The 23,394-nt window shown below is 36.4% G+C and overlaps 1 protein-coding gene across 1 annotated transcript; it reads left to right on the top strand.

Moving 5' to 3' along the window:
• The first annotated feature begins 3,737 nt into the window (after window positions 1-3,737).
• LOC100787983 (glutamate--tRNA ligase, chloroplastic/mitochondrial) lies at window positions 3,738-21,684 on the top strand. The gene is made up of 13 exons (XM_003528955.4): window positions 3,738-4,012; window positions 4,110-4,228; window positions 15,941-16,062; window positions 16,811-16,990; window positions 18,144-18,262; window positions 18,346-18,394; window positions 19,254-19,355; window positions 19,467-19,569; window positions 19,691-19,754; window positions 20,074-20,188; window positions 20,307-20,407; window positions 20,650-20,806; window positions 21,226-21,684. Exons 1-13 carry the CDS (start codon window positions 3,780-3,782, stop codon window positions 21,448-21,450), a joined length of 1,689 nt encoding a protein of 562 aa, XP_003529003.1. The 5' UTR covers window positions 3,738-3,779; the 3' UTR covers window positions 21,451-21,684.
• Window positions 21,685-23,394: the final 1,710 nt, after the last annotated feature.

Here is a 23,394-nt window from a genome sequence, read left to right as displayed (position 1 = left end):
TTTAATAAAATTTCTTGCATAATTAAGTAGACCTAGAAAAGCTCTTAGGGTTTTTATATCTTTCATTTTATCTGGGAAACTAAGAATTTTCTGGGAGATATGAGACTAGAGCCTTATTTTTCCGTTTCCTATTTCTATTTCTAGGAAAGATATATGAGTCTTACAAATCTCCATTTTTGACTTTGAGATAATTAAGCCAAATTTTTCAAATAAATGAAGAACTTGTTTGAGATGTAAATAATATTCTTCTTTAGTTCTTGAAAAGACTAGTACATTATCTATATATGTACAAGTAAATTCTTTGTAATTTCCAAAAATATTATCCATTTTTCTTTGGAAAATTTGTGGTGCATTTTTCAATCCGAAAGACATTACTTTCCATTCGAATAATCCTTCTGAAGAAGAAAAGGCAGTCCATTTTATAGAATCAGGATGCATCTTAACTTGGTGAAATCCAGATTTTAGATCAAATTTAGAAAACCATTTGGCTTTCTGTATCCTATTTATCAACACATCCTTAGAAGGAATAGTGTATCCATCTATGTGAATGTTGTCATTAAGCCTTTTATAGTTATAAACCATTCTAGTTTTTCCTCTTTTTTGTTCTTAATGTTTATTAACAATAAAAGCAGGGCTTCTATGGGGACTAGTGCTAGGTACTATAACTTTTAGATCCAAGAGGATTTTTATGTGGTTTTTACATTCTTCTTGTTCGAAGTTCCCATACTGAATATCTTTACTTTTAATTATCAAATTTGAGTTTATAATTTCTAATTTGCATATAACAGGATCTTTTTCCCAATATTTTGTAGGGTCCTCTCCTATTATATTTATTTTGTTTAATCCATCTATAATCTGTTGTATATTATCGAAAGTTATGATTTTGTTGATCTTGACGGGATTATAATCCGATTCTGCCATGGATAACTCATATTGTAACTCGATTTCTATTTTTATACTTTCTAAAATATTTTCATGGTAAGGATCAAGGGATGTTTCTAAAGTTCCTATCCTACCATAATTTTTTTATTCTTTTATTTTACAGCTACCAGGTGTGTCACAAGGACATTGATTACTAACATTAGTAGCGGGGGCATCACCATGCTTTGTTCGTAACTTTGATGTGAGTTTGTCTATTATGGGTGATATTTGTGAATTTGTAGAAATTAATAAGTAGTCTTTTGTAATAGTGACTGATCTGTTATCGTGTACGATAAAATCAAGTCCTAAATTCATTTTTTCTTTGGCCGATTGCAAATCTACAACATCTGCTTTGTTTATAAAGATTTTGTTGCAAAAAATATCGCAATTTGTAGATAATTGAATAGTAAAATTTCTAGTTTCTGTATCATTTGTTATTATATTTCTAGACATTGTTCTGGTTTTGGTTACAAATTTTAAGATTAAAAATCACCAAAAAAAGTAATAAAATCATATAATAATAAAATAATATCACATCGTGATGATTAAAATGAACCAAAATGATGGAAAGACCGAAAAAAAGTTCAAAAACAAAGACTAATAGGTAAAAGTTTAAGGATCAAAATTATAAATGTTAAACAATTCAGGATAAAAACATGGTTTATTTCATTTTTTTTAATAAAAATAGTAATTATAAGAGTATCTATAAAAATGAAATCCAAAATTTCACGTGTTCATAAAAAATGTGGCAACTTTATAACATATATGAGATTTATTTCAAGAGATTTTGCTTTTAGGAATATAAATTTGGACATTTAATTATGTTTAAAAAAATTTAAGAAAAAGTTGTCATATTCTTTAACAAACATATGTGCTTATTTTTATAATTAAATAAAAAATTAAAATCTAATGAAAACACTCAAATTCTCTTTTTATCCGTGCGATGCACGGATTAAAAATCCAGTATATGTAATATCATTTGTTTATTTTTTTCATCAACAACTAATGTGAGTTGTTCACTTTAGAGGTTTGAATAAGTCAAGATTCTACAAAATGAATAATACCAACATTATGTTACTATGAATTGAATTGAATTTAGATCTTTTAAGTAATGTATTATGTTCAAATCTCATTAAAAGCAATCAATCATGTTTCTAGGTGGAGATTAACCACTGACATAACTAATAAATACTTCACACCTATAAAATTAACAAAAAAAAATATAAAATAGTATATATATATGGTATTTTGTGAGAATTATTGATTATTTCAAAGAAATGATAACACTTAACTATAATCATTAGACGAAAATTAATAGTTTAAATTATGTATTTAATTCTAAATCTTCTTTTATTTCCTTTATCTTTGACTAAGGATCACATGTAATTTTTAAATTAAATACATGATTATCATTAATTTTATTCTAATAATTATAATTAAATATTCTAATTTTCATGATAACTAAGTTATGCTAACAAATATTTTATATAAGTAGAATTGAGATTGAATCCTTTTAAGTAAGGTTTGAGTTTGAGTCTCGTGGATGAAAAGAAAAGAATGCAATCTAGAGAATATTCAACCAAGTCTTGTGGACAATTTGCACTTATAAGATAAAAATCCAAAAATATGAGAATGTATTTAGCATAAAAGAAATAAAAAGGTAAAAATAAAATAAACAAAATTGGATCTAGATCCTCTCTAGCCAATATTCCTTTCTAGTTCTCTCTAACTCATCTCTCTCTTTCTTTTTATTTTTATTTCAACTTTTAACTCTTCCTCCCCTCCTCCCCTCCTCCCTTGTTTTTCCTATTAAAAAGGTCCCTTGTTTTTCCTATTAAATAGGAAGTAGGGTAAGAGACAATCAACACAATAATGAAATTAGAGTGAATGAAAAAATAAAAATAAAAATAAAATAGGAACATTTGATTTAAGAGACATAAGAATAAAATAAGAAAAGAAATAAAAAAATGACAATCAATTATTTTCCTAATCAATCAATTATGTCTATAACATGTTTATTGAAATATAACATGACTTAAAACAAAACAAAAAAAACAATGGGTTATGACAATGAGAAAACAACTTCTACATCATTTCTCGTCAATTATCACACTTATATAATATAATATAATATAATATAATATAATATAATCCACCATTTTTTTTTCTTTTTTCTCTTCTCACCATTTCATTTCAATCAAACGAATTCCAATTTTTAGTATGCTCTTTATTTTCATCCTCTTATATCAATTTCTTACCTAATTCATTTCTATTAAAATAAAGAGTAAGACTCTTACCTTAAATATCACCTATTGATACATAAAATTCATCAAAATTGTTTCCCTCGAAAAAGTAAAGGAAAAAGATACACGGTTACAACAGAACATCTAATTATGTATTCTTAATAATAATTATATTAAATCAGTGAGAACTATTTTTTTTAATTATTACATATTTAATTGTTATATTATATAATAATCATATTTTTTTAACTCGTTAAAATATCAAACAGTTATTAATGGTGACACACCCGACAAGATGCTCCTTTAATAATATTTTTTTATTTTTATTTTCATAACCACTCTTATTTTAACTTATAAGAAAAGTTATTATTTTTAGATTTAATTACTCATTTAAATCTTATAATTTTTAAATTTATATAATTAATGACTTGAAAATTAAAATATAAATTTTATAAATTAAAAAATTAACATATTAATTATAAGAATTAAAAAATAATAATTTAAAAATTTTAGGAACTAAATACTAATTAAACCTTATTTTTATTTCCCGTCAAGACAACAAAATAAAACAAAAGTTTTGAAACCCATAATCCTGTGTGAAGCAAAACAGAGAAAATGGCATTGTTGTGTGGCGGCACGCCATGGTCGAAGGTTACTATTTCACCCATTTTCCACCACTCCCACACCCCTCGCACCTTCTTCTTCCAACGACGCCGTTTCTCAGTCTCTGCTGCTTTCTCCGAACAACAACCACCGCCACCCGTTCGCGTTCGTTTCGCTCCTTCTCCCACCGGAAACCTCCACGTCGGCGGTGCCCGAACGGCCCTCTTCAACTACTTGTTCGCAAGGTCCCTTTTTTTCCCCTAAAAATTCGATTTTTAATTTTTGGTATTCGTTGGTTTTGAGTTTTATGCTCTGTGGTGTATTGGCGGGGTACGGTTTCAGGTCCAAAGGTGGGAAATTTGTGCTGAGAATTGAGGACACTGACTTGGAGAGGTCCACAAGGGAGTCTGAGGAGGCCATGCTCAAAGATCTTTCTTGGCTTGGACTTGATTGGGATGAAGGTGAGTGTGTGAGTGATTGTGCTTTGAACAATGATATATGGATACGTCTATGCTATAGACACTTTTTAAGTAAACTAAAACCTACACATGAGAATGAACATTTAGAAGAGATGAGATAATTGAATTACTGAATGGCATCATAGATATATAGTTGAAATATAAAAAGTCTTATCTTGCAGCCAAATGTGCAACAACCTGTCTGCTTAATTAACAAGTACATTACTAAATAAACATGATGTCTATTGAAATGATAAACAGGATGGCTTGGATTTGATTGGGATGATGGTGAGTTAGTGATTGTGCATTGAAGAGTGATATATGGACCCGTTTGACACTCCCTTATTTCTCTATCTCTTTATCGTATCACCAATTATATCTGGAAAATTATCAATGGACACCAAAACTCTATTTAACACCTCGAATGATAAAGGGAACGAAGAGTAGGTATGATAGGGATATGATATCATAGGAAGAAAGAGAGAGAGAAAAACAATAGGTATTGTTGGAGTGTATGATTTGAGAAACCCATTATATCTTTATTTCTCTCTTTTCTATCCCTTTTTTTCTCTCTAGGTGTCTTAGAACATAGCATTGGATGTCCACTAATCTTTTTCCTTGTGGAACAATGATATATGGATATGTAATAGTGTTTTACTGTAATGTTGTGTGTAAACCATGTGTTGAAGAGACCTTCCAGAGCTAGTTTATATAGACAGGTAGTATTGATTACACATAATTAGAGGATATTTAGTTTCCTAGAAATCAAATATCATATCCTATCACATTATTATACATTAAATTCCTGATTCTCAACACTCCCCCTCAAGTTGAAGCTTACTAAGGTTTAGCTTGTTACCAGAGAATTTATTTCCAACAAAAACATAAAACTTGAGCTCCACTAAAAAAGACAATAGTTTGAATGACAACTCAGGGATGTTGGTGAAGTCGGGGAATAATGCTAGAAAGAGAGAGCTGGAATATCCACTAGCCTAAGAAAAGAAATTTCCAACCAGTGTTGTCAAATAGAAGCTATTGAGGCGCTATTGTGCTATAGCGTAGCGGGTTTCAGTGAAAATGCAATTGTGACGATGTCGCGTTGTGGAAGCCGCAAAAAACGCCATTGTAGCCGCTTTGCTCCTCACGGCCGTCACGTGCGTTGTGGATCTTGTGGAGGGGCAAAGTTTCTCAGTCTGCAGTCTTGGAGGCAGTTTCAGATTTAAGGTTGGGAAGGAGATGACTGATTTGGGCTTACGGGTCAAAGGCAAATTGGGCTCACATGCTTTGTTAAACTGAGTAGATTGGACTCCTGTGCCTTTATAAAACATAAAATAAGGGTTAAGATTTGCTTTTGTTTTCTTCAGTACTACTACTAAAACTCATGTGCCTTTTAAAATTGGACTCACGTGCATTGTGAGTTTTTATTTCTATTGTATTCAGCCCTTTCTCCCAAAACTTCTCTATGTAAACCCTTCCTCCCAAAACTAAGAACTGTCAAGCCTTCTTCTCCACTCCAGTCTCCAGCGCCTGTATTTTTTTACAGGTAACATAACTTTTTCTTTCTTTCATTTCTTTAATCCTTCCTCCCAAAACTAAGAACCATCAAGCCTTTATATTTTTTTTCTCCCTTCTCTTTCTCTCTTATTCTATAAAAATTTGTTCTTTCTTTAAGTTTTCTGTTCTTTTTAGGTAATATTATGCAATGTTTATCCTGCTTATTTTTATTTGCATATAGCTTAATTTTTTATACATATTTAATTGTTATATATATTATATTTCAACTGCTATGCAGCTTCCACTATATGTCCGCAACACTATCTGCTATACACTATAGCGGATTTTCAGCTCATCGTGATTTTCCTCAATCCACTATTTACGACACTAGTTCTGACTTTCTTGAAACCATCATTTGGAAGCTTCAAACCAATATTTTGAAGATAACTAAGGAATCTTGGGGAAATCGGGGAATAATGTGAGGAAGAGAGCTAGAATACCCATTAGCTTAAGTAAATCCAAAGCAAGTTCCGATCTTGAAACCAAGATTTGGAAACTTCAATCAAATATTAGTGAATACCCAAAATTATTTAAAACTTGAGAAAGAAAAATCTTCATCAATAGCAAGATTTGCCTGAGTGTCATAATGGGCTTAAACAAGACAAGCAAAACATGTGCTGCAACAAAGGTTCCAGGGTTTTGAAGCCATCAAGGGAAAGAAACTGTACACAAGCAAACAGCAGTTGCAAGAGAAACATGTATGCAAAACCTAGGCTAAAGAGCTGGGCACGTAAAACAACTCCGATGGATGCTATGTGGAGCTGTGGTGGAGACAAATGCCCCGGGCCTGATGGTTTTAACTTCAATTTTATTAAGGAATTTTGGGGAGTGTTGAAACCTGAGTTTAGAAGATTTGTGGATGAGTTTCATATCAATGGCAGCTTCCCTAGAGGCAGCAATGCTTCTTTCCTGGCTTTAATCCCTAAAGTAAACCACCCTCAGTCCCTCAATGAATATAGACCAATCTCTTTGATAGGCTGCATGTACAAGGTGATAGCTAAGCTACTAGCAAACAGATTGAGGCATGTTATACCTGTCTTAATTGATGAAAGACAAACAACTTTCATTAAAGACAGACATATACTTCATGGTATTTTGATACTTAATGAGGTGGTTGAGGAAGCTTGTAGGAGTAAGAAACCAGTGATGATCTTCAAGGTGGATTTTGAAAAGGCTTATGACACAGTTTCATGGTCTTTCTTGGATTATATGCTGCATAGATTGGGCTTTTGTCTCAAATGGAGAAAATGGATCTCAGCTTGTCTCCATTTAGCAACCATATCTATTCTTGTTAATGGCAGCCCTACAAAGGAGTTTACTCCAACTAGAGGTTTGAGACAAGGGGACCCTCTAGCCCCTTTGCTTTTTAACATAGTTGGAGAAGGCATCATAGGCTTAATGAGGGAAGCAGTTCGGAAAAATTTATACAGCAGTTACATGGTTGGAAAGAAAAAAGAACCCACTAATATCCTGCAGTATGCAGATGATACTGTTTTTGTGGGTGAGGATACTTGGGACAATGTTTTGGTACTGAAGGCCTTGCTTAGAGGCTATGAAATGGTCTCAGGCTTGAAGATTAACTATGCCAAGAGTCAATTTGGGGTTATAGGGGGTGTTGTTAACTGGTTCAATGAAGCAGCCCAAACCCTGAATTGTAGGCAATTGGAAACTCCTTTCTGTTACTTGGGTATTCCTATTGGGGCTAAGCCTTCAAGAAGTCTGGTGTGGAAGCCTTTAATCAAAAAATGTGAATCTAAACTATCTAAGTGGGCTCAGAAAAACATATCAATGGGAGGGAAGATCACTCTAATCAACTCTGTTCTCAATGCTGTACCAATATATCTGTTATCCTTCTTCAAGATTCCTCAAAGGGTAGTCCATAGACTGGTAGCCTTGCAAAGGAATTTTCTGTGTGGGGGAGACCATGACCATAAGAAAATCCCTTGGGTAAAATGGGAGATTGTCTGCCTGCCCAAGACTGAGGGGGGGTCAAGGGATCAAAGATATCTCTAAATTCAATACAGCTTTGTTGGACAAATGGATATGGGGAGGTTGGGTGTGGGGATAAAGTCAACTTCTGGAAAGATAAGTGGTTAGGAGAAAATTCTAATCTTCAACAGAAATACAATCAGCTGTTTCTCATTAATAGACAACAATCTGACCTCATTTCAATGATGGGAAATTTCTCTCAGGATAACTGGAGGTGGGACTTGAAATGGCGGAGGAATTTGTTTGATTATGAAAGTGATCTAGCTGTGAATTTTATGGAAGAAATCACTTCTATACCTATTCAGAGGCATGTTAAGGACATCATGATCTGGAAAGCTGATCCTAGTGGTGCATATTCCACTAAGTCAGCTTACAGACTATTGATGAACCCCTCTACTCCAGCCTCTGATGTGAGAACCTCAACATTAATTTGGAAGATGAAAATTCCCCCAAGATCTGCAGTCTTCACTTGAAGGCTTCTTAAAGATAGGCTCTCCACTAGGGCTAATCTCATAAGAAGAAGTGTGATCATCCAGGACACTGCTTGTCTTCTCTGTGGCCAAGAGCAGGAGGAGGTGGGGCATCTCTTTTTCAATTGTAAGAGGATAGTAGGTCTATGGTGGGAGTCCATGAGATGGATCCAGGCTGTGGGACCTCTCCCAGCTTCTCCAGTAAATCATTTTCTTCAATTCTGTGATGGGTTTGGAGCAGAGATAAACCATAGTTCATGGTGTGGATGGTGGGTTGCTCTAACTAGTACCATATGGCAGCATAGGAACCTCCTGATTTTCCAGGACAAACCTTTTGATTCCTCTTAAGTCATGGAAGATGCTTTGTTCTTAGCCTGGTCTTGGCTAAAAGCTAGAGAAAAAGGCTTTAACACTAGTTTTAACCACTGGTCTTCCAATATCTCGGAATCCTTTGGTTAATCTGTGTGGGGTAGCCTTTCTAGTTGGGTTTTTTTTTTTTTTTTTGATCGGAAAAGGTAATCTATATATTAATTGGAGTACCAGAGGTACTTAATAGTACATAAAGGACCATACAAATGGTTCCACAATCAGACATTGATATTCTGAAAGGGAACCAGAGTATGGATATATATATGCTATGAGATTTACATGAAATAGGCTCGTAACAATGTAGGCTACTACTGATACAAAAAGCTTTGCGTAAAGCTGCTTGCCCATTAATTGAAATGGACTGTGAAACCTTTCTCAAAACCCCTTAGCCAAGACCACAGTAGAAAAGTCGCATCTTCAAACAGTGCATTAGCATTGAAAGTGGCATTAGAGAACACTATGTTGTTTCTAAGCTTCCAAATAGACCACGTTAAGGCTAACCACCAGTATTGCCATCTGTTCATCCTTACTCCAGCAAGTTGTACACCCAAATGTTGTAGGAAATGCTGCTTTAGGCTTAATGGGAAAGCACCTTTAATGTGCAGCCATGTCATAGTGTCCCACCAAATGGGCTGTATCTTGCTGCAATGTAGGAATAAGTGGGATGCATCTTCCTCTTGAGAACTGCAGAACGGACACAGGATATCTGTGATCTGTACTTGACGCCTCCTCAAATTTTGTTTTGTCGGCAATCTGTCTCTCAACTATCTCCACGCAAATACCGCGAACCTAGCTGGAATCCTTATTCTCCACAGTTTCACAAAACAGTCTTCGTGTATACCAGCTGCTGCCTCTTCCCTTAGCATATTGTATGCGCTTTGTGTTGAATATTGGCCCTCTGGATCACCCATCCATACCCAATCATCTGTGCCTTGTTGCTGAATTGACTTAGCTGCAATATCTGTTAGAAAATTAACCGCTGAATCGATTTCATTTTCAAACAATGGCCTTCTCCACGTAAGAATCCACTCCCACCCTATGTCTTTATGCATTCCCATCGATCTTATGGTTTGATTCTGCTGTGATGATATTAAGTATAGTCTAGGATACTTCTCAGCCAATGCTTCCTCCTCCCCGGTCCACTTGTCCTCCCAAAATTTGATTTGATCTCCACTACCCACCTTCCACTTCATTCCCCTTTGAATAAGCTGTCCTTGATGTGAGCTGCTGAAAGCCTTTTGTAAATCTCTCCACCACAAAGATTTGTGACCTGCCCTACCCGCTTCAGCCAAGCCTCTCCATCCTCCATATTTTGATTCTAGCACCTTAGCCCATAACTCCCCTCTTTGTTGCCTAAGATTCCATTCCCATTTGCCAAGCAAAGTCATGTTGAAGTCATTAATGTCCTTTATGCCCAATCCTCCCTTCTCTTTTGGCAAGCACACTGTCTCCCAACTTATCCATGCAATTTTGGTTTGGTCAGGCCCTCCTCCCCATAGGAATCTACGTTGTATTCTCACCAGCTTGTCCACCACTGATTTAGGCACCCTGAAAAAAGACAAAAAGTAGATAGGAATTGATGTTAGCACTGATTGTATGAGTGTCACTCTCCTCCCAAAGGATATGTGTCTCTGTTTCCACCTCGCTAACTTTCTCTCACATTTGTGGATTATAGGATCCCACAGATGACATCTCCTCGGGTTTGCTCCTATGGGTATTCCCAGGTAAGTAAAAGGGAGAGTCAGCAAACGGCAATTCAGATAATTAGCTGCCTGTTGCTTCCATAAATCAGATTGGCCAAAAGCTCCAAAACAACTCTTTGCAAAATTTATTTTAAGGCCTGAAACAAGTTCAAATGATCTTAAAATGGCTTTGATTGTTTTAACATTCTCCATATTCGCCTCCCCAAAAAAGATTGTGTCATCCGCGAACTGTAAAATGCTGATCTGCACCTTTTTTGTGCCTACTTGAAAGGCCTTATACATATTTTTCTCCATGGCTTTTCTCATCAGCCCATTCATCCCTTCAGCTACCACATTAAACAAAAAAGGAGCAAGCGGATCTCCTTGCCTTAGCCCTCTTTTAGGGAAGAACTCTGCCGTGGGCTACCATTGACTAGAACCGAGATGGACGCCGATTTCAAGCATCCCTCAATCCATTTAATCCAAATGGGGCTGAATCCTGTTCTGTCCAACATGTACAGCAAGAAATCCCAAGATACCGAGTCATATGCCTTCTCAAAATCAACTTTGAATATGAGGCATGATTTGCTGGTCCTTTTAGCCTCCTCAATCACCTCGTTTGCGATGAGGACACTATGTAATAAGTGTCTCCCCTCAATAAAAGCAGATTGGGTTTCGTCAACAATAGCAGCCATCACCTTTTTCATTCTGTTGGCTAGCAACTTAGCTACGATTTTATACATGCATCCGATTAAGGAAATAGGTCTATAATCATTCAAGAATTGAGGATCAGCCACCTTAGGTATCAGAGCTATGAAGGAAGCGTTGCAACCCCTCGGAAAAACACCATGAACATAAAATTCATCTAGGAAGCGCAAGATATCAGGTTTGAGAAGCTGCCAAAACTGTTTGATGAAATTGAAATTCAAACCATCGGGCCCCGGACTTTTGTCACTCCCACAATCCCATACGGCCTGTTTAATTTCCCCCTCTTGGAAGCGACTATTCAGCCTATTATTGTGGTGCTGACCTATTTTCTGAAAACAGATCCCATCCAATCTAGGCCTGTGATAATCTGATTCCTGGAACCTTTGTGAGAAAAATTCCCTGACTTCCTCCTTCACCTTAGGTGGGTCGTGACACCAAGTTCCACCAACCATGACACCCTTTAAATAATTATTTCGGCGATTAGCATTCAGCATTAGGTGGAAGTATCGAGAGTTGCAGTCCCCTTGCTTGATCCACTTGATTCTGGCCTTTTGCCGTAGTAATGATTCATGAGCTTGGGCTGCTGTCCACAAAGCTTCTTGCAATTGTTTCAGTTTCTGCTTTTCCTGAATAGATGGCTGTCTTTGGCTTGTATCCTCCTCTAATTTGTTTAGTTGTTCTTCAATTGTCTTGACCTTCCTTAGGGTGTCTCCGAACTGCTCCATATTCCACGTTTTCAGCTTTTGCTTCAGCCTCTTTATCTTTTCTTTGAGGACATAGCTTCCCCATCCTGGTTGCTGATTAGAAGTCCAGCAGCTGATGACTGTTTCTTTAAAAGACTTTTCTGACAGCCAGCAATCTAAGATCCTAAAAGGTTTAGGACCCCAATCGATTGATGAAGACCTAAGCATAACGGGGCAATGGTCTGAGAAATTTCGGGGTAAAGTAAATCGAATGCTTGCAGGCCATCTATGGAGCCACTCAGGAGAGAGCAAGAATCTATCAAGCTTACTCCTGGCTGTTCCGTTTGGTCTGAACCAAGTAAAATTTCTCCCCAGCCATGACGCCTCTACCAGCTCCAAATCGTCAATCCAATCATTAAACTCCTTGATGTCATTTAATCCTACACCCCTTTGGCATATTCCGAATCTCTCAGCAGGTTCCCTGATGCTATTAAAATCACCCAAGATGCACCACAGATCCCCTGAGAGAGACTGCTTCAGCTGCCTAACTTGTTCCCACAGTATCCTCTTATGTTGTATTTCGCAGGGGGAGTATATTGTAAGTATGCTGACCTGTTGTGCCTCCCTTAGCCATTCTCCTCTCAGGAAAATAAATCCACTACCAACAATCCTCATTTGTAGTCTGAAATTTTGTTCACTCCATAAGCATAAAATACCGCCTGCCGTGTTGACAGCAGGTTGAGCCTCCCAGCCAACATCCGTATCCCCCCACAGTGACTGACACATTGTTTTATCAATTAACTCCCGCTTTGTCTCTTGTATACAAATCATATCCACGTTCTCCTTCTTGATCAGTCTGCGAATAGATGCCCATTTGACGCCCCTCCCTAAACCCCTGACATTGTAGGATATAATATTCATGGATACCCTCTACTGTCTCCCAACCTCTCTGCTTCCTTCTTGTCCCTAACCTCCATTTCCTTTAGTTTTGCTATAACTGGATACGATACATCTCCTCCTGTAGTCCCTAATTTTGTTGCCCGATTCCAGATGTCAACTGCCTCTTGGGCATTGAGGAGTTCCAGAATTTTGTCTGTGCCTTCATTGAGTAATGCTTTCTCTGCTGTGGATTCCTTTTGGTTACTAGTAGCATGCTCCTCTTGTAACGTTCCTTGTGAGTGCTGGGTTTGAGAGGTATCCAGCCTTATGGGTGATGCCGTGATAGGTACGGGCTGGCCCACTACGCCTTTCTTTTGGTGCCACTTTTTTCTTGAATATACCTTGCAGCTAGTATCATATTCACCCTTGTTATTGTGCAGCAAAGGGCCCGTAATTTGGTTCTGCTTTAGGGGGGTGCAGTTAGTAAATCTCTCTTTATTATTGGGCCCTCCTTCCTTTATATTATACATGTCCATCTCCTGATGACCCTCTATTTCAGTCACTGCCATATGGGCCTCTTTAATATTTGTTATGTCAAGCTGTTGAGCTGATGCCACGTTGCTTATTACTGCCACCTCAGCAAAAACTTTTGCTTTCTCCTTCATTACGTTTGCTGTCCCTATGTTTTCTCCCTCCCCACACTTTCCTTTGCTAGGATAATCCTTGCCTTCTCCTGCAGCAGTACCGTCCCCGAGACACTGCACCACTCCATTTCTAGTTTGCGTGTCGTGGTCGTCAATAGCCGTTGGGTATGGCTCTGCACTCGCTGCTGTGTCCAGACCTGTCACACGCAGGATAGCGGCTTTATCCAGTGGGTAACTGCATTCTCGATGCCCACTGGGTAAAAGGAGTGTCTGACGGTCATCAGCGCATGTACCCCTCGTTTCCGGCTCCGTTGTGCCGGCCCTGTCATGGCCATCGGTGCCGCATGCCTGCGCCGGTAATAGCCACGCATTGTCTTCGTGGTCGCCGGAGACGGTGGTTCTCGGCGTGACATTTCCAAGAGAGCTAGCATCGGACGCGACCTCGTCCGACGACCCATTAAAGCTACAGCATCGACGTCGGCAGTCGTGGCTACCTCCACCAGTTTCCTCGACAACAACCACCTTGAAACACTCGCCGCTTATATAGACATCAACTGTGCAGTTGATTGTCGGTCTCGATGGTGTCTTTAGGAGCACCCTAGCCCTATCTAGCCTCCTCTTCTCCTCTGTATCATCATCCACATCCACCATATCCCCCAATGCTGCCAATATTTGCCTAAGATGCTTCGTGTGCCAAGCCTGAAGCGGAATGCCCCAAACTTGGACCCATGTCAGCCTGAATCCGGTACGTATGCTTGGGTTCCATTTCTCCATGGAGTAAAACATTGATTCCCCTCCGTGTTGTCCGCTGTTCATGAGTTGCTCAGCTCCACTGTCCGTGAGTCCAAGCAATAGAATTAGATCATCACCAATGTACTTGGGTGAGACATCCAATCCCGTTTCCCATAGCAGCTCTTCCTCCACTCTATTGAACATTGCGGGGTTTGTTAGGCGCCCTACCCACGCGTCCTTCAACCAGTTGGTGTCATCAGGTTCTATGCTAAGGTAAATCGAAGATATGGGAGTTGGGTGCGCTTGGGATTGACTGTTGTAAGGCAATCGTGGCCCCTTAGGACCAATATTCCTTCTCAATACCTCAGCATATGATCCCTGATTTGTGTGTTGCGGTTTCTCGAGTCGAACAGCTGCAGCTTGGATGTTTTCGTCTTGATCCTGTAACTTGTTTCCTGAAGCCCTCTGTCCTGGCCTTTCCCTGTTATATCTAGGGATGTTGACATATAGCTTCAACCCCCCAATGATGAGGCTGTCAAGTTGTTTGGCCAAGTGATAAGCATCTTTGACCCCTTTGAATCTAACGAAGCCATACCTCCTTCCATTATTATTCCTTCTATTAGGTATGAAAACTTCCCGCACATCCCCCCACTTTCTAAAGTGATGCCATAGTTCCTTCTTCGTGATATCGTCGGAAAATCGAGTGAAGTAAAAGGATGTTATGTCCTTTTTATCCCTCCAATTTGAAATGCTGTTTTGCTGGTTTCTCCCTGAGTTGCCTGGGTCTACCCGTCGGAAATTCCCCTTAGATCTCTCTCTGTTGTTCTCTGCTGGTTGGTGTCTGTACCTCACTCTCTCCCACCCAATGTTTCGTTCTCTCTCTCTCTCACTCCCTCTCCCTCTCCCTCTCGCTCTGTCTCTCATGTTTTATACCCCAACATCTTATATGTCTACACTCGATGTTCCACCTCAGAACTCTGCATTCATCGTATCCTTTCTAGTTGGGTTAGCTTGGGTTTTTTGGAGGGCAGCACCAGAGGTGCTTTGTATTTTCTTTTATCCAGTACCCCTTGTACTGTTTTGATTATACTAATAATATATATACTCTTTGCCTTCCAAAAAAAAAAAAAATCTGGTCGTGGCTAAGAAACTTGGAGAAAGATTTTAATATTCATTTTTATCAATAGTTGAGTCAAATCCGGCAAGGTTTTTTGTATCAGTAGTGGGTAGTTTCGCTTGCATTTCTAGCAGCTGTATTACTTATGTAGCCATAATATGGTTCCTAAACAAACTATATTAGTTTCTCTATGGAACCATGTGTATGGTAACCTACCTATGTACATAGTACCTCTGGTACTTCTTTCTCATTAGTATATATATTATTATCTTTGCTGATAAAAAAAAAAAAACAACTCCAATGGAGGCGAAACTACAGGGTTAGGGTCATCCTAGGTAGGCAACCTCATAGCCAGAAGCACGGTCGGAAAGAACACCTCGTGCCAGTGATGGGTGCTGTTTGGTTTGTCAAGGAAAGAGCGCATGAAACTCCTGATGGGGAAGCGGTTGCCAGAAACATGCAGATTGGCAACCGGCCGGACGAGGGTGGTGGCCGAAAAAGAAGAAAAAAGCGTTGGATAAGATACAACGAGAATAAATGTCCACCTGAAGAAGGGTGGCGAGCAAAAGGGCTCACCAGGGACAGTGGATCACTAGAAAAGTGACGGCGGCCAATGGTGGCTGGAAATGTTGCCGGAAAAGGAGAAAGGATCATCAAAAAGCAGAAGGGGGACGGTTTTCGTTATTCCCTCAACTTGGCTCTAGATACCATGTGTTCATGTATCATTACTCTATCTACATTTCTCTCCTCTCTTTCCCTTTCTAAGTGGCAAATTACATTGGGGTGTTCACTAATGTTTTTCCATGCGCATTTTTCATGGTTTTGCTTTGCTGCAATTTTTGTTCATGGTTAAGTGTGTGTTTTTGTGGGTTGTGGTGAATTTGTTAGGGCCTGGTGTTGGAGGGGATTATGGTCCTTATAGGCAGTCTGATAGGAATTCTTTATACAAGCAATTTGCGGATAACCTACACCAATCCGGTCATGTTTATCGCTGCTTCTGTTCTAATGAGGTACTTTTGGAACTTGCTTCAAGTGAATGTGTTGCTCTGGACTGGACCTTGTCTACATGTGTTTGGGAAGGTTTTAGTGCCTTTTGTTTGTGTCTTTATGAAAGAGGTTTTTTTTTCATTAAAAACTGTTTCAAAATATTTATGCTAATCATGTAAGTTTTTCCAAAAAAAAAAAAGAAGTATAACAACTCTCTAAAATGCTTTGTTAGTACCTTTTGTCATACAATTGCATTTTTTTAAGCTTGAAGAAATGATCCCAAATTATGAGAAATAATTCTCTAAAAAAGGAAACTTAGTCGAGAAGCTGTAGGAAACAAAACATATTTTACTGAAATAAGTTAATACAAAGCACACACTTAATTTAGATATGAAGTGGGAATTTTTCCGTTGTGTTTCAAAATGTCTGTCATGTAATAATTTTCCCTTCATTGCACATCATCAATAACTTTGAAATTTGAAACAGGAAACCACTTTGGCTGTATTGTGTTACTCAGTCCATTTTTGAAAGATTTAATCTTTTTTCAAAGCTTCCTTAGCTTCAATTTTTGGTTCAGTTTCTTGAAAATTGCTCTTCTCTAAGGTTTCTTATTTTTGGAATGTGTACCACTTAAAAAGATGTATGCGATTATGTGGCTGGGCCATTGGAAATTGGTCATTTTTTTACTGAACTTGTTTTGGAGCTTTTATATCTTTGATCATAATTGTTTCAAGGTTACCTGTTAATCTTCATTTTTATTCATCTTAACAGGAACTAGAGAAAATGAAGGAGGATGCTAAACTAAAGCAACTGCCTCCAGTGTACACAGGTAAATGGGCCAGTGCAACAAATGAGGAAGTAGAAGAAGAGCTAGCAAAAGGAACTCCTTACACTTACCGGTTCCGAGTCCCTAAAGGAAGTTTAAAAATTAATGATCAAATACGAGGCGAAGTGAGTTCTTTCCATCCTTTTCCAGTTTTTCCATTCTTTTTTCATTAATGGTACAAATAAATTACTTCAATTCTTTAAATATATGCCACCTTCACTTCATATCCAGAAATCAACTGATATCATGGAAGTATTTTATTTCATCATATAATTTTCTATCCATGAACGAAGCTATTAGAGAGAGGGTTGGAGTAGCGCCTATTGTAGAGAAAAAAAAAAAAAAAACTTCGTACCCCATTGCCCAGAGGCTCTTCGCTATGCGAAGGTATGAGGGAGGGATGTTGTACGCAGCCTTACCCTTGCATATGCAAAGAGGCTGTTTCCGGATTCGAACCCATGACCAATAAGTCACCAAGGCACAACTTTACCGCTGCACCAGGGCTTAGGTGGAAAATAGACTTAGGTGGTTTGGGCATGTAGAGAGAAGACCGGTAGACTCTGTAGTGAGGAGAGTAGACCAGATGGAGAGAAGGCAAACAATTCGAGGCAGAGGAAGACCCAAAAAGACTATAAGAGAGGTTATCAAAAAAGATCTCGAACTTAATGATTTGGATAGAAGTATGGTACTTGACAGAACATTATGGCGGAAGTTGATCCATGTAGCTGACCCCACCTAGTGGGATAAGGCGTTGTTGTTGTTGTTGTTGTTGATCCCTTTAGAAACAGAAGGTCAATATAATGCTATGAATTTAGCCTCTTTTTTTTTTTTTTCCTGGTTTGAATGTTTTTTGTTCCTGAAAAATTGACCAATTTTGATCTTTGTTCCTATAAAAATTTTCCATTTGATTCTCAATTTTATTGACATACTTTTAGTCTGTTTCATTATATTTTCTTAGTTAAGTGATGACATGATAAATAGATCACTTACATGTGCATAACCTGATAATGTCGTGTCATCACTTTATGGGGAAAATCTAATGGCAAAGACTAAAAACATGTATTTCAATAAAATTAGGGATCAAATGGAAAAAATATTTTATATTGGGGATAAATCAAAATTGGCTAATTTTCAGACAGGACATATTTAAGCATTTGTTTTTGTTAATTCCCTCATTTGAGATGTGTCAGTCATTAACAAAATATGGCAAATGATGCATAACATTTCTTTCAAAATAATATTGACTGGCTATTGACTTACCTTGGTAGTGTCTTGAAGGTTAGTTGGAACTTGGATACGCTTGGAGATTTTGTGATAATGAGGAGTAATGGTCAGCCTGTTTATAACTTCTGTGTAACGGTGGATGATGCTACCATGGCAATTTCCCATGTTATCAGGTAGTAATTATAGTTTCTTAGTTAATCAAAATTTTCAGTAAATATTTTTCACTAATGTATTCTGTAAAATATTTTTAATTCAGGGCAGAAGAGCATTTACCAAACACTCTAAGGCAGGCATTGATATATAAGGTAAAGTACAAACCATATAGATGTAGCATATCGTATCTCCTTGTACAGCATCAGTTTTTCCTTAAAATTCAAAGTGAGTATAGCGTAGTTTGTTTCTCAATTCAAGCCAATACCAAAATTAAGTATGAACTCAATTAAAATATTGATTGAACTTGGTATTCATTCTGGCCTATTGCCAGAACATGTCTAGATCAGCATGTATGGTATCATTGGTAAAATTTCACTTGTATTTTTTAAAAGTGATTCCTTTGATTTTTGTTCTTTTGGGAACAGGGAGTTGAATAAAGGCAATGAAGAAAATTAAATGTTCTATTGGAAGAGTGAAATCTGATGTTCTGAAAGAATGGGAGTGACAAAGATAGAGATGATAAATTATACGTCAGAATTCAGAAAACTGGAATGTTTGGAAAACAAACAGTGGTTTAGGTTATGATATACAAGAGAGGTTTTATATGGAAGGCATCTATCATTTAATGATGCCAAAGAGGGTGAAACATGATATTGTGTGTAGAAGAAGCAAATAAATTTATAACCCCAAAATGATGGACAACATGATAAGCAAATTTCAAATCAGAAAATATAGTAGCAAAAGAAGATTGGAAAAAGTTGTACTATGTTGATTTATGAGATTGAGTGGGACAAGTGGTGACCAAGTTGTATTGATTTTCAACAATAAATAGCTTCCCAAAACCAAAGGATTGGGATGTCATTGTAGGCTTAAACCATTGATCAAATTTTTATTTTTTAAATTTTCCTCATTCATTTGTAATTCTTGTCTTTAATTTCTTTCGTAAGTTATGCAGTAATCTACGTTACTAATTATGCTTTGTTCTGCATCTGCACATGAATGTGTTTACAGGCACTAGGATTTCCCATGCCTTATTTTGCACATGTTTCTTTGATTTTAGCTCCTGATAGGAGTAAATTATCAAAACGACATGGGGCAACATCAGTTGGTCAGGTGAGGCTTCACTTGACTCTTTGCTTTATAATTTTACCATATAAGTTCTCAATAAACTTATTCTCTTGTAATGATAATTAGTTTCAAACTCTAATAACTGCTCACTCACAGTTCCGGGAGATGGGATACCTACCGGAAGCAATGGTGAATTACCTAGCATTATTAGGTTGGGGCGATGGGACTGAAAATGAGTTTTTTACACTTGATCAACTTGGTTAGTGATTTTTGTTTCAACTCTACTTTTCTGGCATGCTATTCTTATAGTATGTATTTGTTTTCTAAACAGGAAATTTGCTTGGCAATTGTCTTACTTTAGAATGCTTTTCTTGTGTCAGTTGAAAAATTCACTATCGAACGTGTTAACAAAAGTGGTGCTATTTTTGACTCAACGAAATTAAGGTAATTTTGTTGCTTTTTGCTTACCTTGTATGAATCATCACAATGTGTTATTTCCCATAGTAATCCTATATCCTGAATTTTGAGGTGAAATGGGTGAAATTTCAGATGGCTTTTTATTCCGAATGTGAAATTCTTGTTCTTTTTTGTCACTAATAGAATACATGTTGCATTTTATATGCATATGATGGTTGTATGTATAGTCAGTTTATTTAGTCATATTGTAAAATTGAAGTTCTATGATTGGCTGTTCTCAAGCATTGTTGCTAAAAAGTAAACAATAATTAATGGCCTTGTAATTTCCTTTGTGTCTTCAATTTAGGTGGATGAATGGTCAGCATTTAAGAGCACGTCCGTCAGAGGAGTTGACCAAACTTATTGGAGAGTACTGGAAGACATCTGGCTTACTCACAGTATCAGATGGGTCCTTTATTGATGTGAGATCTAATTTCATGCTTTCTTGATTCTGTCTCTTTACAAATAAAATTCGCTTAGTTTCATTTTCTGAAGCATAATGATGTCAAAAGCAAGTGATGATACATGGTTGACTAACAGGAAGCAGTTCAACTACTTAAGGATGGGATTGACTTGATAAATGATGCAGACAAGGCCCTAGCTAACTTACTTTCTTATCCTGTGTATTCTACTTTACAGAGGTGATGCTCATATTCCTGTTCTTCTAATAGGATATTCTTCATTGTGTCATTGGCCTTATAAAATGAACAGGATTGATATATACAAGGTTTTGTGAATTTACGTTTGCCACTCTTTAAGGGTCACAACCCACAACTTCTTGTTAGCTATATAATTGTATATTATATTTGTGGAACATGATGTGTTGATTCGTATGGTGGTTTATGCATTATAATAATTACAACTTTCTGCATGTTGATGGCAGTGATGAAGCAGAATCTGTCTTGCAAGATAATCTTTCTGAATTTGCTGCTAGCCTCTTGGCTGCCTATGATAGTGGTGATCTGGTAGCAGCACTTGAAGAAGGCCATGCCGGCTGGCAAAAGTGGGTGAAAGGCTTTGGAAAATTGCTAAAGCGCAAGGTGAGCTGAATTGGATAGCCTTAAACACCACTTGCATTCTATTGATATAATAATATATTTGAGTTAAATATAGTCCCTGTAAATAGGGCAGTGCTTGTTTTTAGTCCCCATAAATAGTGCAATGTTCTTTTAGTCCCTAAAAATAAATCTTTTTTTCTTTTTGATCCATCGTTTATGGAAATTTGTTGGCTGTCGGGTGAGGTTCTTGTTGTCCACCCAAAATTGTCTATTTTTGGTCTTTGGTTTATGTTAATGGAAATAAGGAGCATATATGACACATTTCCATAAATCAAAAGATGTTTTAATTTTTAGCGACTAAAAACAAATACGCATTTGCAGGGACTAAACACATTTAATCCAATATATTTTCACTTGTCACATATGTCAGTAACTTTAATATGTCCATCTTCATATTCCAGGGAAAATCGCTTTTCATGCCCCTCCGACTTCTGTTGACCGGAAAAATCCATGGACCTGACATGGGGGCAAGTGTTGTATTGCTCTATAAAGCTGGGACTAGCAATGCAGTAGCTCCTGATGCTGGTTTTGTGACACTGGATGAAAGGTTTAAAATACTCGGGCAAATTAACTGGGAAACATTGTCCAAGGACCAAACTGTCAAAGAGACTGCTGATCCTGTCTAACTAAGAAATGATTCACTGTCAAGGTCTATCAAACAATACCATGGTTTTACATATCTGCTTGGTGCCTTCTTTTTCTTTTTTTGCAGATTTGACTAGAGAAGTCTGATTTGTAATATTTACCGGGGGATCTTGTTAGTCGTAATAATGAGTTCCATTTTGTTTAGGCAAGTTTTTGTTTCATTGTGACTAGATATATTTTCTATTTTTCTGATTTGGAAACATGGATATTTTGGAGAGGTATTTTTTTATTATTTAAATAAAATATGGACTAGATAAACTGTATTTGTTTTAATATATATGAACTTAAGATCAAAAAGACCATACGAGCATAGTTGTTTAAATATTAATTGTTAATTTTTAATTAATGGTTATTACTTTATTATTGAGGAGCTCAATGCTCAGAGTCTCACAGCTTCTTTGTATTTAAGCCTGACAATATGCCGACAAATAATTTTGTAAATAAATTACATGGCATTTATGTACTACAGAGACTTAAAATAGAAATTAAACTTATATGGATAATTCATGTTACACGAGAAAAATCTATAATCATAAGACATTATAATTTGTGTAAAGTTTTAGTCTTTTTGTATTTTTTTATAACACGAGACATATGTGAAATGAGAAAATTCAAATCCAAATATAAGGGTGTTGCTAGGTACACCCAACACTAATGCTGATGCATCCAACATATTTAAAAAATGGCAAAAATATCCCTCGTTGTTTTTCTTTAAAATGACATCAATATTGTTGTGGTTTTTTGTGTTTAACGCTTGACTTTTTTATTGTGGTGCGGTTTCTTTCGTTGGTGGTCGTTTTACATTGTTGAGAGAGGTAGCGATTCGGTGGAGGTGAAAGTGTTACCAGTGTTGGTTTTATTTCGGCGGAGGTACACATTTTTTGGCTTTTCTGGGTAATTGGTGTTCTAGTAGATCTGACATCTTTTACATATGGATGAAGTAAATCCGTAAGTTGTATACGGATGAAGTACATCCGTAAGTACGAAGTACAACATATGGATGTAGTTCATCCGTATGATCCATACGGTTGTAGTTCATTCGTATGATTTATATGGATGAACTACATCCGTAAGCTTCAATTTGTACTTACGAATGTAGTTCATCCGTATGTTTTATACGGATGAACTACATCTGTAAGATTCAATTTGTACTTATGAATGTAGTTCATCTGTATGATTTATATGGATGTACTTCATCCGTAAGAGTTTTTTTTTTTATAAATTAGAAAATTTTATATTTATTTTAATTATTAATATGTTAAATTAGTTGTTCCTTATAGTTTTTTATATTTTTTATGTAGTCCCTATAGTGTATTTTTTTTTGGAAATTATGTATTATTTAGTTATTACAGATTATATATAGTATAAGTAATTAATTTAATTATTTAGGTGCAAAATTTGTATTTATTTTAATTATTAATATGTTAAATTAGTTGTTCCCTATAGTTTTTGATATTTTTTTTTGCAGTCCCTATAGTGTAATTTTTTTTGGAAATTATGTATTATTTAGTTATTACAAATTATATATAGCATAAGTAATTAATTTAATTATTTAGGTGCAAAATTTGTATTTATTTTAATTATTAATATGTTAAATTAGATGTTCCCTATAGTTTTTGATAGTTTTTTTTGTAGTCCCTATAGTGTATTTTTTTTGGGAAATTATGAATTATTTAGTTATTACAAATTATATATAGTATAAGTAATTAATTTAATTATTTAGGTTCAAATTTGTTATAAATTTTGAATTTATTTGTATTACTTGGTAATATGTATGTAGTTAATTTATTTTGATGATATTTATCAAATTTTGATGGTAAGGACTAAATATAAAGTATATGGAGGGACTAATATAGGGTTTTTGTTTATTGATATATATGACTATGAATTTTAGTTTTGATAATATGGTGTGCACTATAAGATTA

This window comes from Glycine max, chromosome 7 (assembly GCF_000004515.6).
Source record: "Glycine max cultivar Williams 82 chromosome 7, Glycine_max_v4.0, whole genome shotgun sequence".
NCBI classification, from domain to species: Eukaryota; Viridiplantae; Streptophyta; class Magnoliopsida; order Fabales; family Fabaceae; genus Glycine; species Glycine max.
This window is presented reverse-complemented; position numbering and strand designations above follow the sequence as displayed.